Raw genomic sequence first — 17,827 nt, forward strand, 5'->3', positions numbered from 1 at the left:
TCTTCCCTGTGAGGGTGGTGAGGCCCACGTGTCCCAGGGAAGGTGCGGGTGGAGTTTTGAGCCGCCTGGTGTAGCGGGAGGCATCCCTGCTGATGCAGGGGGGTTGGGACTAGATGATCTTTAGCGCTTAAAGAAAGTAACAACACTAAGCAGGAGCAAAACGAAATCAGAAGTTAGGCCACTAGAGGTGCTTCATTAAGCCTCAGCGGAGAAGCGAAGCCAGGACAGCTCTCCCGTCTGGCAGCGCGCGGGGAGGGCACTTACCTTCCTTCTGGCTGCCCGCAGCGCTCTGCTGCTGCAACAAGCTCTGGCTGTACAGGGTGGGCAGCGCGGCCGCCGCGTACTGCTGGATCCCTGAGTAGGCCTGGGTGAGCGCGTCCATCGTGCCGGCCGTACCGTTCGTCAGGCCTGTTGCGCCGAGTCCTCCGTTCAGGGCCGCCATACCTGAGAGCATTTGAGCAACTTTACAAAAAACCCAACAATAGAGAAAAGAAATTGCACTTGTTCATTAGTGCTTTCCGAAAGTTGTTGGTATTATATGACACTGACAATGACGGCAGGGCATGCAGCTCGGCGCTTTCACCAAATGGGACTGGAAACAAAGAAACACGACTTTTGGCGCCAGGATCACTTCAGCACAAGGGTTGCACAGTCAAACGGACTCGCATGCAGCCTGCTACTGGCAAGTACTACAGCTCGGTGCTCCTGAAAACCTCTCTGCCCTCACTCCTCCACATTCGTGCTTCTGCCAGAGCTTCTGAAGCCTGTAGAGTGGGACCCATTTGACCTGGCCGCTGGGAAGAAGCAGACTGTGAGGAAAACAACCCATTCTGACTGTGGTCTTTATCAAGAGGACATGACCACACCATATGAGGAGTGCTTTGCTTATACAGTTAGCAGAGAACCCTGATGAAGAGCATTTTGAAATAACCCTCTGTACAATCATGGGCTTCATCTCTCAGGTTTGCAGTAGAAAGGACGACTGCAACGCCCTGTGCTTCCACCCTCCTCCAGTTAACTCCATTTACTCCAGAAAAGGCGAACAGCAGCACGTCTGGAGTGACTAAAAGTGCTTCATCCAGACCATGCATCTTTCACAAAGAAACAAAAGCATTTGGTTCTAGCAGTGCTTTACTTCTCACTGGAAGAAGAGTTGCATAGATTGTTTTTTTGTTTGCGGTGGTTTTTTTTTTGTTTGTTTTTTTCTTTTCCTTAAAGTGATTCCATATCCCGATAAATATTAGATTAATTTAACCAGGATGACGGCCAGCAAGGAAATTTCAGACTGGATTGCTAGGTGTGCAGGAAATGCCATCCCTCATCCGCGCAAATGGTCTGGTCTGCAAAAGAAGTTTCACTCCTATGACTTGATGGTGGACAAATTCTTGGGCTAGAGCATCTCTCCCTTGCTTCTACTCATCATTATGGCTCCTAAATAAGCCATGGTGAAGCTACCAGTGTGAGCAGTTATCAGAAATTTCAGAAAAACTGAATTTATCTTGTTAGAGCTACAGTCTCTTTAGCAGTCAAAGGGGTGGCAGAGCTCAGAGACCTGCTCATCGCCCACACCTCTTACTTGTGCCAACTGCAGGAGTAGCACTGGTCAGGACTGAGAGTTAAACCACATTTTCTGCACAAGTAGCTATCTCGTGCTCTCTAGTTTTTAGGTGAGCTGCTCACAAATGATGTAAAAGGGCTTAAATAGGCCTCTCAAAGTACAGTAGATCAGTCACCAGAAAAATGGGGCACCAGAACCACCAGAAATAATTTCTTACACATTGACTGTGAAGTGTTTTGGTTCGCAAAACGGTAGGTGAAGATGTGATTAGTGGAGCTGTATTAAGATCCAAAAAGCAAGCAATACTGAGGAGAAATAGTAAGGGGTTATATGCATATTGGCGAAAAGTGAGGAAATTAAGCACAGGACACTTCATACTGAATTAACAATGAATTCTATTAGACTGGGAACCAATCTTCAAGGCAAGTGGCATAAGCCTTATCACATGAGTAATTCAGAGATAGAAAAAAATACAGCAGGGAATTATCCTGCATTGACAGAGGAGGAGAAAGATGCTGACCTACTAGTTTTCTTCCACTTCTTATGTAGATTCAAAAAGTGTATTCCTATGAGTCTCTGATAATCAGGACAATTGCTCAAGTGGCACCTTTCTGGCTCCACCAGAGACTCTGCCAATTAAGAGAATTGTACTGCATAAATTATACCTTCTGATATTACTACAATTTGTGTGACTAAACACTTGACAGAGATGTGATATTCTTAGCCTTTCCTTAATAAAAGGTCTTGCACTTTGAAGATTTCTCTCTCCCCTCCACCCCACTTCAGAGCATCGCTGCATCCAGAGAAGAGGTACTGACTGCCACTACTGTGAACAAAAACCTGTCAGAGCACCAGCCAGCCAGGTATTTGGTGTAGAATGGTTCCTGGTATAAAACAGAAACTTCCAAACCCAGATAACTTGTGAAACATCTCTTATCTAAAAGACAGGACATTTGGAAAATGTGGATTCAGAAAATTATAACATTATTAGTGTTATTATTGTTATTATTATTATTATATCCTGAGCCTAACCTTAATCTGCTCTGATATCTTTGTACTTATGTTTGTGTCATTTCTTTCATGTGTGTTAAAGCACTGGTTAAAGTAAAAGCTCCTGATAAAACAGCTTGTATCTCTCCTTTTATTACAGTGTTGAAATTACTTGGAAATAGAGGAAGCATTAGGAAAACATGTTATCTTTTCTTGAGTCATCAGCCTATTAGATAAACATGCTTTGTGTTGCAGTGGGAAGCATCCTCCCCCTTCTTTCACCTAAAATCAATATCCCCTTCCCACCAAATGATTTCAGATTAGCAAACATCCAAACAGTCCCAGCTCACTGTGCTGCTTCTGGGCAGGGCACAGCTGCTGCTACTGCAGCACATGTATCTGAATACTCTTCCCTCCTGAGCAAAACAGACCAGCAGAAAGCTCTCCACATTTTTTTCTATTCTCCCTTTTTACATTTTTATGAAATCTGCAAGGTCCAGCTGCACTTACACATCTGTGCCATCTCTTTATTATCTCTACCAGTGCACCTCAGTCTGCTATTGAACTTTGGTCTCTTCCTCACTTTTGTGAAATAACCTTATAGAGTCTTTCATCTCCAGCCTTCTACTTTTTTGAGTTATTCTACATTATACAGAAGTGACAATGCTTGGCAAGCCCAAAGGTCTCTTAAAGTGCTTTCCAAGCACCTTCAAATCTGTCATGAGTAGTTTTATCTCCATTTTACAGATGTAAATATGGGGGCAGAAAGGCTAAGTGACTGCCTTGGGTTCACGCACAAATATTGTGCCATAGCTGTCCAGAATCTTTAATTCTGTCTTAATTGTAAATAATTTCTTCCTCTCCTCTTTATATTTTTTTTCCTCATTATGCATAATTCTTTTTGCTAGTTACATAATTTAAATTTATGTGCCCAAAGGAGACGGTTTAATGTGCTTGTCATTTAATGTTTTAGATGCTTCGAGCACGAAGGAGGGAAGACTGGGTGAACCCCCACATGTACATACAGCTGTTGCCAAACCCTCAAAGACAGTTAAACTTACCATACTCCACTTTCTTTAATTTTAAGGTCTCCAGACATCTTTCTAAAATGCTTGTCTCTACATTATCCACCTCCACAGCCCAGTTTCTTTTTCATGGACCCGGAGAGGATCCAGAAAACAGCAGAAAACAGATAAAAGTCTATTGAGTTCAGCTTGGAAGACATTCTCCCTGAGATTCTCATATACAGAGCAGGACATTGCTTCAACAGAAGAGCACCTCCTCCAACACCTCTGTGTACATCAATGCCCAACCCCGGTGTCACTTTCTAATTAATTTTTGGGTTAATCTGTGGCTGGCTTGTGCTTTGGATCACTCTTTGCAATTCCCCAGTGAAAAGCATGGAACTCAATTCCAAGTTCACTGTACAGTTACTTTGGAACCATGACCAAATGATGTTTGAATGTTTTTACTGGAGTGCTTGTGACCACAGCATAACGTGAAACATCAGAGTCATTGAATGGGAGGTTTCCTGAAGGCAAACTCCTAGCCAGGTTTGAGCATGAACAACTGGATCAGACATGATCACTAGGAAATGCACTGGCTCATCATTAAAATAGGCAGGGGATGTTGAATAATGCTTCGCTTTCATTAGCATCACAAACACCTGAGATTAATAAACAGTGTCACCCTTTTGACAGAAACAGTGCCACAACATTGTGTTATGTTGTAGGGAAGCAGTTTCCCTTTTTTAGATGTCTCTCACATACGTATACACAAAGACAGACATATGGACATACATTTTGTAAGTGCTATACACAAACAGATATTTTAGGCACATACACTCCCTGTGTCCACAAAAACATCCATGAAGAAGATTTGGGACTAAAGCCACTGTTGGTACAAGTCCGTGGAAGTAATGGTGGCTTAAAACAAGCTGAAAATTGGTACTAGGTTGTGAATACATCATTAATACTTCAAATGACACATGCAGGTAAGTTTGCACACACACCACCACAAAATACTTGGTGAGAAAATGTAAATTCTTTGCTTGTAGCCTAGCAAGAAGAGCTAAAAGGAGTGCAACAGAATGGTTCCCACACAAAGTCAAGAGCTCAGAAGTGACTCATTCTTGCTTGGTCTTGATGAAAGGGACATTATCTTGGAGTGCTTCAGTGTGCCTGGGGTCTTAGTACTTGTGGGAGGGAAGGACTGGGATGCCATACTCTGCTCTTGATATTTTTACTTCTTATAAACCAAGTAAAGCACAATGACTGTTTACTGGGAAAGGACATCTAATGATTTCTTGCTTAGGACAAGGTTGCTCTCTTGGCAAGAGAGCTCATGAGAGGAAGCAAGTTCGCTCTTCACGCATGCTATTCTCAGTGTCTTGCTTTAAGACTAATACAATAATAAGAAAGGGAACTAACATCAGCCCAATACTTACTTTTATTAAGTTGTTCTTGAGTCACATTTACTATGAGGTTGTTTGTGTGAAATACGTATGTCCTTGCCAGAAGCAAGACCTGTTTTATACGAGACCCCATGCAACCACTCAACATTGCTACATGTACATCCATTAGCCCCCTTCCTTCCCAACTCCCAACAATGACAACCAGAGATCACAGAACAAAAGGATTGAGTGAGCAGCCAAGTAACAGTGACAAAAAGGACATCATGCAGAGCATCAGAGTGAGCAAGAGATACTGAGGAGGACATCCATTCCTGGGGTACATTATGATGGGTCATGGATTGGCAATGACCAAATAAATTCCTTGCATTACAAAAGGAAATGCAAGGAGCAACAGCAGCTAAAAAAAAGGGAGGGGGAAAATGCAGCTGGGCCAATCTCTTCCATTGCAGGCAAAGGTGAAGTCACCATATCAGAAACAATAAGACAAAAGAAACCTTCTTCTTCAGGAAAATCTTGACCAAGGCTAGGAATAAGGAAGAACATTCCAACAACTACCAGCATCTACTTAGCTGGAGATGCCAGGGTTTGTTTATGATGTCATAGGATAGATGTGCATGCTCTGGTATTAGAGGTGACTGACTGCATCATTCTCTTATACTTGCCAATTAAAAGGCAAAACTTGCCTTCATTTTTAAAGTATGTTGCTCTCAAGTAAATTTGGTAGTTCCTACAGACATTTTAAAAGGACTGCTTCTGTGGGAAACACCTTTCTTATCACTACATTTCCAAGTGAGGTTTTGTACATCGGGGTGATATATACCTGTTGTCAAACTCCTGAAATGAAAAAGGAGCCTCTCCTATAACCTAGATGACCCAAATCCCTGGTGACACTTCTTTTAACTTCCATATGCCCTGCAAGAAAAGGAGCATTTGTGCAGGGACCCAAGGGACTTCACTTTGCAGAGCAAACTGTGTGAAACTAAAAGACTCCAGAACTGCATATGTATCAGGAATGGAACTAGATCAACTTGACCCCCTTTTTTTTTTTTTTGTATACAGATTAAAAAGAATCATATCATTGCTTTACATTTGATAGTTTTTGTATCATGATTATTGGGGAAGGCTGTCCACCACAGCAATAAATACTCACTGTTTACGGTACCTGCTAGTGCATTAATATTATTCAGTCCAACAGTGGCTCCAGCCAATCCTTGGAGAGTACCCAGAGAAGTCAAAGAATTCATGGCCGCACCAGCTGTGGAATTAGCAGTTGATGCAGCCACTGAAAAGAGGAAAAAAAAAAATAATGAGGCAAAATTAAGGCTGTATTTTGCTTATTTTAGTTGATTGCAAAGCAGCTTACAGTAATGCTGAGTGAAACAAGAAGGCTACTTGCAAGAAAAAGAAAATGAGACCCATAGAACAACCTTGTTCAAGATATTACTAGTGTGTTTGTTCATGGAAAGTGTTGACAAGCCTTGAACTGCAAAGACTGGATCACAAAATATAGCTTGGTCCTATTACTTGCAAACATAATACAGAAACAATGAGCATGGGGTCAGTCACTTTTCTCAGATGTTTGTCAGTCAGCCTAGCACCCCAGGCTGATCAGCTAACCAGGCTACTGAGATTTTGCCACATCTGAAAATCTATCATTGGGAAAAAAAAAAATAAAAAAAATTACTCATTGTAATTTTGTCACACAACAGCTTTTGTTCCGGGTCCCAAGGGTTCTAAGAGAAATTTTAATGATTTAATTATTAAATATTTAATCATTCTGAGACATGCCACTATGGCTCTCTTCTTGGACACTGCATGAACACAATTTAAAGCCTTGAGGTTTACAAACAGAAGAATGACCAGCCAAATACAAAATGTAACTACTATCCTTTGCATTGCAGGCTTTCAGCCCAGCCTTTGTACGTAATTAGTCATGTATATGCACCCCATAAATAACACCATATGCATCACTATATGCATCCCCAAAGGCTATGCCAGAGGGGAAGCTGAGTATAAGATGGAAGAAAGGTCCTTGCTGCTACAGTACCAAGGGAATGATGAAGGTGGATTAGATTAATCTGTTTAAACTACAAGTTTAGGAAGAGAAAGAGACTTACTCTCTTAATAGGAAAGTAATGAAGCACCTTAGAAAGAGCTACCATTTAGGGCAGGTTGGAGGAACTAGAAAGGCGTGTCTCTCTCACAGAAGGGTCCTGAATAACCACTGTAGATTAAACACTTCACTTGCAGGTAGGTAAAGTTATACCAGATGAATCACACTCATAAAAGCTATAGAAGCAATTAGGTTTTTAGCTTGTCCCCTGAGCCCTACTTTAGTGCATCAATCATAGAGATTTTCTTCCTTTTCCTTCAAAAAGCTGCATTATCTTCTGAAAAGTGAACATTTAAGGTTAGAGTTTTGTTGATTATTTACCAGTGGCACATCATGTTCATCCCATTGCTTTTTTCCTCCTATTGAACACCTAGATGCAAAATGGTTAAGAACACTTTTATCTTGATGCTCTTTTGAGCTCTCAAGCACATCAGATTACTCAGCAAACCCTTGAGGATTCGAAGTCTCTACAGCTGGCAGGATCCAGTAAGGAAAGAAGGAGGAAACTTTTCCACTCTGTGAGCAAACCTTAAAGCTCTACCCTACAAATAAACCCACCTATACAACCTTAAGAACCACCAAAGACAAGGCTTCATACTCATGAGGCCTCAAAGTACGAAAGACTGTCTTGATGTGGGTGAGGAGAGATTTCCAGACTCTGTGAGGCATTCCTTGTCTCACTTACCCAGCATCTGCAAGGTTAACTTGAATAATTTTATATGTTGCAGATAGAAGCAGCTTTGATTATTCAATCTCTCTGCACAAAGCAATAAGCAGCCAATAATGTCTTTGATTAAAAAAAAATAAATTAAAAAAACACCAACAAGTAAAAAACCCCTTTTGTCAGATAATGTGGGCACCAACAGAGAAGGGAGGAAAAAATCAAAGGGAATTAATGCCAATGAATTCCCTATGACCAACGCTGCTCCGTGTTTCTGCTCATGTTCATTAGCAGATCATTTAAATGAAGTATATAAACCTCAGATCTGAAGGATCTGATTGGTTTTGACTGGGCTGAATTCCATCCATTTCTGTTTCAGAGGATTATTACCCTTTTCTCTTGAGGAAACACATATATTTAAGAAATGAGAGAAATGGGGGCTAGGAAGCTGCCTGAAAATTACATTAAAGCTCGTGGGGGCAAATAACTCCTGTGAATGAGAGCCACACGCTTACGGATTGTCAACACATCTGTCGGAGAAGGCAAAAAACCCCAATTAAATCCTTCCCTCTTGCACAGTGTGTGTGTTTTGGTGGCTCTTATCATATTCTCACTGCTCAAACACATGCACCAGGGATGGCCAGTATGAGGCCACTATCTCTTTTCTTCTTTTATTCGTATTCATTTTCTCTGTTCCATCAAACACAGAGGAGGTGCCTCAGTGATTCTCCCATTTGAAGTTGCAATGCATATTATCTAGTTTGCCTAAATAATGGCTTGGCATATAATCAATGTAAAATACCAGTTGGAGCATTGAAGCACCTCAGAAATCAGCATTTTGTTGTTCTGGCTGCTTGTTCTCCAGCGCAGAGCTACGAAGATGATTAAGGGAGTGGAACATCTCCCTTATGAGGAAAGGCTGAGGGAGCTGGGTCTCTTTAGCTTGGAGAAAAGGAGACTGAGGGGTGACCTCATCAATGTTTACAAATATGTAAGGGGTGAGTGTCAGGGGGACGGAGTTAAGCTTTTCTCGGTGATGACCAGTGATAGGACAAGGGGTAATGGGTGCAAATTGGAGCATAGGAAGTTCAAGGTGAATATCCGAAAAAATTTTTTTACTGTGAGAGTGACAGAGCACTGGAACAGACTGCCCAGGGAGGTTGTGGAGTCTCCCTCACTGGAGACATTCAAAACCCACCTGGATGAGTTCCTGTGTGATGTACTCTAGGTGACCCTGCTTTGGCAGGGGGGTTGGACTAGATGATCTCTCGAGGTCCCTTCCAGCCCCTAAGATTCTATGATTCTATGATTCTATGATTCTTGTTCTGCTTAGTAGTGATCTGTCTCACAGCTCTGCGTGGGCAATGGTTTTTCCTCTTTGGATTATTATTTCCTTAAGGAGAAAGAAACTGAAGAAATGGTGTGGTTTCCATTATCTTAGTGAACATGGGGTGAATAGAAATTAAGGGAGCTCCTTTTATTGGAGCCCTTGTAAAGGACAGATCCAGCACCTTGCTGGATGAAGTTTCCTGAGAGACTCCACACCACTTCTCACCTTCTCTCTGACTGAGACCTGCACATATGGAATGAAGACAAAGACACTGATGAGCTAAAATACTATTATAAAGGGACCAAAAAAAAAAAAGGCCAAGACATTGAGAGGTGAGAAATTCTCACAGTATGCTGGATAAAACCAACAGCTGAAACAATGCTGTTCCTTGTTCCCAAAAAACTTCAAGGGAGTTGAAACAAAAGAAGGTCCCACAAGATGTGGGAGGAGGCTTAGGCCAGTTGAAAGTTTTTACCTTGTGTGCTCCTAGAATATGCTGAAATCCACCTAAAGACATAGACTTCTGGTGTCCTTTTTTCCCTAGTTTCTTTCCACTAAAATCTTGGAACATATACTGAACCAAAGGGGAAAAAGGAAAATCACATGCCTTGTGGTAACGGTAGATGACTGCACTACTTTAGGGGAACCTGTATAACTCTCTCGTGTCAGCAAAGCTCTTGGGCTCCACAACTGCTGAGAGTAATGGCAAAGGAAGTATAATTCACTGTCGGAATAGTGTTATTCTATATTTATGGCTTTTAGTTGTCCAGATGACAAAAACAGATTGGATACCTACCGAATTTGTAAATTGGTTTTTACCAGGTTCCCCTGCCACCAAATAAATGAGAAGAAAACATTTCTCAACTCCCTCCATTCTCCACACCAGAACATTGCTGCCCTGAATTGAATCACTTCCTAGAGCTGCTTAATAAACAGTAGGCATCTGTCTTCAGGTACTTAGACAGCTTGATGTACGGGGTTGTAGTGCCACTAGGAATTGCTCTCTCTGTGCTACCAGTGCAACAGCATTTGGTACAGCAGTGAGGAAAATAAAAACACACAAAAATGTGCAAATTACTTGGGATTCTGGTGTCACTCTGCATGGCATGTCCTCTATCCACAACAGTTGGTGTATTATTTTTCTCTGTATACTCGGAATTTTATTCTTGCCTCCTTGACACCTGTATATGTCAGGGACTCAGTACATTTCTGGAGCAGTATTAAGTGAGTTAGCTAATACTGAAGCTGCGGGAGAGATTCAGCAGACTGGAGCTTTGGTCTGATGAATGCTGGACTGAATAGACAATAGTTGGTAAAGAACAGAACTGCCTCTTACCAGCTGCACTGATCATTCCCTCACAATGTTAAGCCCTGGATAAACATCAGAACATGATAGATAAGATTTTGTCTATTCAAAGGAACTTTTCCCTCTCTAACATCATTGGAGTAAGTTGATGACTCTCTCAAAGAGGCTGTTGCTCAATCAGAGACTGTTGGCAGGAGTTACAGGGTTGAATCCTTTGGCTGCTGTTACAAGAGTTCAGACAAAATGTTCACCATATTCCCCAATGGCCTTAAAAATCTATTAAGATGTTAAAATAATATCACAACATTGGATAAAGAGTTCAGTTTAGACTTGAAGTAATAAGAACTTGTTCTGTAACCTGTAGAAAAACCTGCTCTCTTTCCTGTAGGTACACTATGTACTGGTCACCTGTTGCCTTCTCCATCCAGGCCACATACAGAGACTTTACAGAACACTTTAGCATCTTCAGCCATGAAAGGTGAGAAGGTTAAAAATGTTTATTTTACTATTAGAGACCCTACTGTTTCTTCCCCCAAATCACTCCTAGCCCCAGCTGTTCAATCTTACTGTGCTTCCTCCATCTAATTGATGAAATTTTAGTTATGAGTTTCGGCCTTTGGTTAATATATATATATTAATAGAGCTCACTTTGATAGAGAATACACATTTTCACTGGAGTGGATGTTCTACACTGTACAGAAATTTGTGTTCAACTAGCAATATTGCATTCACAGAGATTTTTGAAGCTGGAAGGAGCTGGAATTTTCAAATATTCCCCTCAACGCTTTTATTTCTACCTATAAAAGCACCTTTTAGGTCAGAGATTTTTTTTAACAGAAATCTACACTAGCAAGGAGCCATTTCCCTTTTAATTTAAATAACATTTCAACACAATTCCCAAAACCTATGCCAGGCTAGAAAAACAGCCAGTATTAGCACAGAAATTTTGGCCATTCTTTTGGCTAGCTTATGTCTACAGAGTCATGATGATTTACATCATTTGGAGTTACCACAGCTCAAAAACTAGATTGAGGATAACAAAATCCAGGAAAGGCAATGATATGTAAATATTTCTTTGGCTTTGCTGTGCACACTGTGGATGGGATTAATTTCCCCACCTTTGGCAGCCTTATTGTTAGTTTAAACTAGTCTAGTCAAAACTGTTCTTTTGGAGTGCCTCTGAGGTTAAAAGACTTTCAACTCAAACACCCTGACTTTAGATTTCTATCTCAGTACGGACTGAATTGCCCTCTGGAAGTGCCCCTGTGTCCACGGATGGAGATGGTGAACTCAACATAGGCAGAGACCATTCAGGTAGGAAACTTACTGCGGGATGGATTCTGCCCTTCCTGTTGGCCACACATTGTTACAAGAAAGCAAGGGATCTGTTTTAACCCTCACACAGAACCAGGGCCAAACCATGCAAGCTCAGGAGTTTGCATGTAAGCACCTTAGTCTGATCTTGGGCTCTGGGAATTGCTGGATGCTGGATTCTGAGCTCATCTGCAGAGAATGTGCACTTTTCTGCAAAGCACAACTTGTCAGAACAAGGAACCAGGTGGCAGGGACTCACACAGTGTTAGGATGTCAGTCCTACAAACAGGACAAGAGCATGCAGGATGAGTTGAACTATCAGGTCCTATTGATGCCTCTCTCAGTTCTGCCTCAAAGTTCTTGTGCTGACCTGCATAAAACACTCACTATGCTTTTTGCTGCAAGACAGGGATAATTATGCTTCTTCCCAGTTGCTGGCTTGTCTCTCAGAAAGCCGTAACTGAGAGGCACAGGCATATTTCTGTCATACCTATTTACTTCCCACACCTAAGATCAAGGACTGCCCTTGATAGGGCCTCTAGGTGTACTGAAGTAAGAAAACCACAGACCCATGTTCATCTGTAATACAGCCTTGGGCAAATCCCCCCCTCTCACGCCTCAGGGCCAATTTATGCCATGAATTCTCCTCCCCAACAGAGGAGGTCAAATGGAGGTTCCAGGGAGGCTGCCTGAACACTTGGTGATGAAACAAAGAACTAGATAAACACTCCTCAGTGTTGCTCTGAATAAAATGACCTATTCAAATCACCCAAGTACCACTATGATTTAGCAGAGAGATGGTTTGCAGTGTGTAGTTGACCCTATTATTTTCTTAATTTTTTGGTAAATGTTTAAGTTATAAAGGACTCCAATGACTTCTCAGCAAAATCATACACCACAGAAAAAAAAGGAGTCTCCTGGAAACTCCATACTACATATGCTAACTTGGCACTATTTAGTGAGTGGTGATACAAAGGCTGTGCTCCATTCCACTTTGCCTTGTCCTGTTCCCTTCCTCCTCTTCCAGCACTGGCACACTGGCTGGAAATGACACACAGTTGCACTGCAGGTCCAGGACTAAAGTATTAAGAATATCAAAGACACATTTCAAAGATTTTAAGTGAAGTTTTTTTTTTGAAACATCAGTTTGGTTTTAGGGCAGGTCTAAAGGAGAGAATGGGAAAAGAAAAGCAAGGGCAACTTCAGCTCTTTGCCTGCATGGAGGGTTGCTGTAGATCTTCATCCACCCCATCCACGTGAAGAAATATTTCTGGAGCAGAACCAGCTTTCTGGTGCTGCAGGGCAGCTCCAAGACCAGCTTAACTAGGCTGGGGATTTCCACATGGATATTCACAGCAGTACCTGTGCCAGCCCTGCTGACAGCTTTCCTGCAGTCAGCTCTCTGTTCCCCTCCACAAATTGCCTGTCACTACTTCATGCATGACACAACAGGAAGCTCAACCTTTACTTTGATATCACCTACCTTCTTATCTGTGTTCTGGTCACATCCTGCTTAGTCAGTTGTAGAGGATGTGCATATGTTAAAAAGCAAACCACTCCACTCAGCTGTGAACCACAACTTTGTTCTTGTTGTTTTACTTAATGGAGAGTTTAAATAACTGTGTTCAAAGTAGTTATTTTGCTCTGGTTAAGACGATAGAGTAGTGCACCAGGGATCAATATTCCCCACAAATTTAAGGTTCAGTGCCTCTATGACTTTAAGCATGAGAAGGTGCAGAGAAAACATGTTTTCTTTTGGGAAAGACTCCTGTCAAAACTGCATTGGGGGTTATCTGAGTCCAGAAGCCTCTTTCTTGTACTGAATTTGGGTGTATTTCTGATTTTTCTGCTGCTTTCCTGAGCTCACTGACTCCAAGGGCTATATCAAATTGATCTGACTTAATCTGCTCCTGACTAAATGGCTTCCATTCAGAGGGATGCAGAGTTGGCCAATAGGAGCCTCATGAAATTTAACAAGCCCAGTCCTGCACCTGGGAAAGAATAATTCCCTGACAGTAACACAGGATGGGGATGGATGGGCTCTGCTGAAGGTCTGTTGAAAAGGACCTGGAGGTGTCCTCGTGGGAGGTGTCCAAGAGCCTGCAGCATGTCCAGGCAGTAAATAAAGCTGACAGCATCTGGGCTGTTGGAATAGGAGAAGAGCCAGGAGAGTCAGGTGATTTTTCCCTTTTACTCAGCGCTACATCCAGACACTACATCCAGATTTGGGCTCTTCATTGCAAGGACAAAATTGATCAGCTGGAGGGAGTTCAGTGGAAGGCCTATGAGATGGTCAGAGGCTGAAGAGCTCATCCTCTAACAACCTGGACTTGTTCAGACTGGAGAAGACAGGTTCCTAGTACTTTTGAGGATGTCATCAGCCAGACAGAGCAGTCAGTAATGCGTGGTGTGAGGATGAGAGGTACATTGAAACAAGAGAGGTTCAGTTCAGATGTAAGTAAAAGTGTCTGTGCTGTGAGGATTGTCAAACACTGGAATGGATTACCCAGTACTTCCCAGTACTTGTCCCTGGAGGTTTCCAAGATTTCCAAGTCCAGAGAAACCTGATCTCACCTCACACTGGACCCCATAGGGGGCTGGTCTACAGACCTCTTGAGGGACCTTCCAACCTCAACTGGTCTATGAAACTATGAAAAGTAGAATAGTGAAGTGGGAAAGTACAAGTCAGGTACACTGAGGCAGAATGAAAGCAAGCTGAAGAATGAGGATGTGTTGACAGAAAACTGAACAGGAAAACTGGCTTCTGTCCTTGGATCTGCTTACAGGAATAGGGGTTGACAGAGAACATGACACTGAACTTTTGGCTGTGCTTCTGATTCTGGTCTGCCACAACTACTTTGTGTGTAAAATTCCCAGGGCTAGACCTACACCTAACAAAAGGAGGTCTTCACATTGGATGATTCACTGAGACTTTAGATTCCTCTTATTTTCCTTTAGATTTAGCAATGTGCAACATCAAACAAAATTGTAAATGAATGGAAAGATATAAATAAAGTATGCAAAGAGAGTAAATCCAGTAAGAAAATAACATAATAATTATTTTAACACTTCTGCCATCTCCCCAGTCAGTGACAGAGAAAAATTTGTAAGAGTTTGGGACGAAAGGAAAAGCAATATTAAGCCCAAAGTAGAAATCTTTAACTTTAGCAAGTTGAATTTAAACTCTCTGGTGTAAACAGAATATTCCTTTGTTCCCTTGTAAGTACAAGAGGGATAATGAAGCTAAGAGACAACACTGGGTTTAAGGATAATCAGATTAAAGCTTTGTTCTCTGTTTTCTTTCAAAACCCAGTGATGTTTAGAGCAATGTCTTGGAAACTATCTAAATAAGATGAACACCTGGAAACCTGAATGAAAGCCTAAAGACACTGGCCAAAGTTTACCTGTGTTGGACAAAGTCTATGCAAACCTTTTGGCTTTGGTCTGATTTACAACATTTTATTTTGGTTGTGATACTCTCTTAAACAGAGAAGAAAGGCACCTTACAGAAGAAAGGTAGGAGGTTCATATCTAGTGGGGAATCTGGACCAATGATCTGGTGTTAGGTGGGATTCTGGCCAGATCTGATCTTGCATGTTAAGGTCAATCAATTAAGGTCTGTTTTCTGCATGTAGAACTAACAATAACTGGCCACTTTAAAGAGATAGAGGCCCAAAATCTTTCTCCTAACCATACAAATTAAATGTCTCTTATGGAAAGGAGGAGTGATTCAAGTATAGCAATGATGGAGCTTATGAAATGAGGATTATAAACATGGGTGTGGGAGAAGCGGGTAAAGTCAATCACATCACCCATGTGACATTGCTCTCAGGAATTTGCAGTTGTGTTTCAGTCTGAAATGAGCACACTCTGTGGGCTCTGACTGCATAAGGAACATTTTAAAGGGGAAGAATAATTAAGCGATGACAGAGGCATCATCATTATTAGATAATCACAACCCAGGGGCATTAACAAAAGTTGAGTGTCTCTAATCCCATGGGGTCTAATTATTCTGTGATTATAACCACACCTCCAAGTTCTAATTTATTCTTGTGGAGAATCTGGGGGGGAAGGGGAGGGAAGGGGGGCATTTTAATATTTTTGTCGATAGAAGATGCAGTTGGCCTTTCAAAAGGGCTCATCAGTATTCTAATCTAACTAGTATGTGTGATTGGCATTAAATTGTTTGCCCTTTACAGTGATCTCCAGCCAATCCGAGTACTCATCCTGGCATGAACTGGTGGCCTCCCAGTCACTAACATAACACCAGCATGCTCTGGTTCTGTTTCTTGGGGCAGTTTTTGGCAAAGGAGAGGTAGATTTTCCTAATCTGGGGAGGTTAATTCCCTGTAAGATTCTCTGATATACACATTGCCACTGGGTGTGGAGAGAGAAGTAAAAACTTGCTCATTTTCTGGTATCTTGGAAGTGCTGTCTGACATGTCAAAAAAGAAGATTCTAGTAAGTATAAGAGCTCTGCTTGTGCTTGGATAGAATAAAATAAAAGTGACAGATGTACTCCAGGGAAAGAACACCAGAAAAGCAAGAGAGCAAGAAAGAATCGAGGGAAACGAGAATGACAATACAGAAAGACATGTACTAATACCACAGCCTTTCTGAAGTAAGTCAGTGTCCCTCTACTTCTTCATTACTCACAGGTGAACAATTCCTATGAAAGATTACCCATATCTTCCCAAGGCACAGGAAAAGAGATGCAACAGTGAGGAATGAAGGAGGAGGGGAGTCTTTCCCCATGGTGACCCTTTTGGCCAACCTTTTGGCTGAAGCTGGCTTTCAGAAAAGAGCTTTGTATTTTACAAAGTCCTTTGAGTACATTCATTTACACAAGATAAAAAAGAAAACATGGAGGTGAACCAATTCATTCAAATTCTTTGCATATTGAGAAGAAGCCAAGGACTTCAAGAACTGGAGACAAACTTCACAGCCATAAATGCAAACTCTTCAGTTGTGCATGGGTCTTTGAGAGCTAAGGAAGCTCTGTGAGCCTGGGACAAGTGAAAATCAGGGTCTCTTATCTTAATCACTTATGTCATTTATATTAATGCCTAATTTGTCATTTTTGACTGTTTTGAACTTACAGTGTCCACACCAATGATCTTCAACAGCAGTGCAAAGATGGAAGAGAAAACAGAGCATACAAAGGTACTGCAGATATGCAGACAAACCTATCTACTGACTATTTTTGTAGTTTTCAAGTCTTCTGTTCTCTAAGTTTCCTCCAAACCTATCTGTCCAACAGAAGGTATTTTAGGAAACAAGGATTTATTGATTTGGCATATTTTTGTGAATCTAGGCTACTGTGTTTAAGGGGACATTTTTCCTGTTAGATTATGGAGAAAGAGAGTAAAAACCAAATTAATATTCTGGGGCAAATCCACATTGATGCTTCTGTTTGGTTGAAATATCTTGTCCAGGGAAGACCATCCACCCCTAGTGTAAACTACAAGTCATCTATCCTGTTTCAGTACTGGGTCTGCAACATATTGTGCACTCTCCCCAGCAGACCACAATGATTAATCCCTTTTGGGTTTGGGTGGGAAGTACTTTAAGGAGAGGCCTGGGTAAACAGTAATAGGTCACAGTGGACTGGCTTGGTTTAATCTTGGGTTAAACAGTGCCAATTCCAATTGTAACTCAAACTGAAACTAACCACATTGAAACCCAAAATATGAAGAAAACAGGAAATAAGTACTGAACATTTACAACTCTGTTTTACCCAGGGCTGTGTCCTGTGTTCATCAAAGCACCCCTGACTTCACATCAAAACTGGATAATTAGCATTTCTACAGGGAACTTCCAGCTGTGCCCTCATGTTTATCACTCTTATCTCACACAATCTGGAGAGAGCTGTTATTCAGGGACTTGTAGCCCGGCCCTGAAATGACCACCATGTGGAGCCACTTCAGTATGCAACCACTTCTAAATCACTTTCCAAATGGTTTCTGATCTAGAATCCATAAGGCTCTACTTGAGGCCAGGATCTCCTGCCTGGAGTTCCTTCACACTGCTCCCCTGTACCTGCAACATCTTTTACATACTTTCACCAGTAAGTGGTGACATTGTAATTACAATCATCAAGCAGTAGCATCTCTCCATAAAAAAAAGGTAAACAATGTTTTTT

The 17,827-nt window shown here is 41.6% G+C and overlaps 1 protein-coding gene across 1 annotated transcript in view; it reads right to left on the reverse strand.

Annotated features, from left to right (window-relative positions):
• Window positions 1-17,827, reverse strand: part of CELF2 (CUGBP, Elav-like family member 2) — a 257,535-nt gene that overhangs the window by 10,257 nt on the left and 229,451 nt on the right. Inside the window, exons 10-11 of the mRNA XM_010001271.1 lie at window positions 6,124-6,243; window positions 265-462 (exon numbers count right to left, since the gene is read on the reverse strand). Of these exons, the coding sequence (XP_009999573.1) occupies window positions 265-462; window positions 6,124-6,243 (318 nt within the window). The remainder of the gene's footprint in view (window positions 1-264; window positions 463-6,123; window positions 6,244-17,827) is intronic.

The sequence above is a fragment of the Chaetura pelagica genome, unplaced genomic scaffold (genome assembly GCF_000747805.2).
Source record: "Chaetura pelagica isolate M959 unplaced genomic scaffold, ChaPel_1.0 scaffold66, whole genome shotgun sequence".
NCBI classification, from domain to species: Eukaryota; Metazoa; Chordata; class Aves; order Apodiformes; family Apodidae; genus Chaetura; species Chaetura pelagica.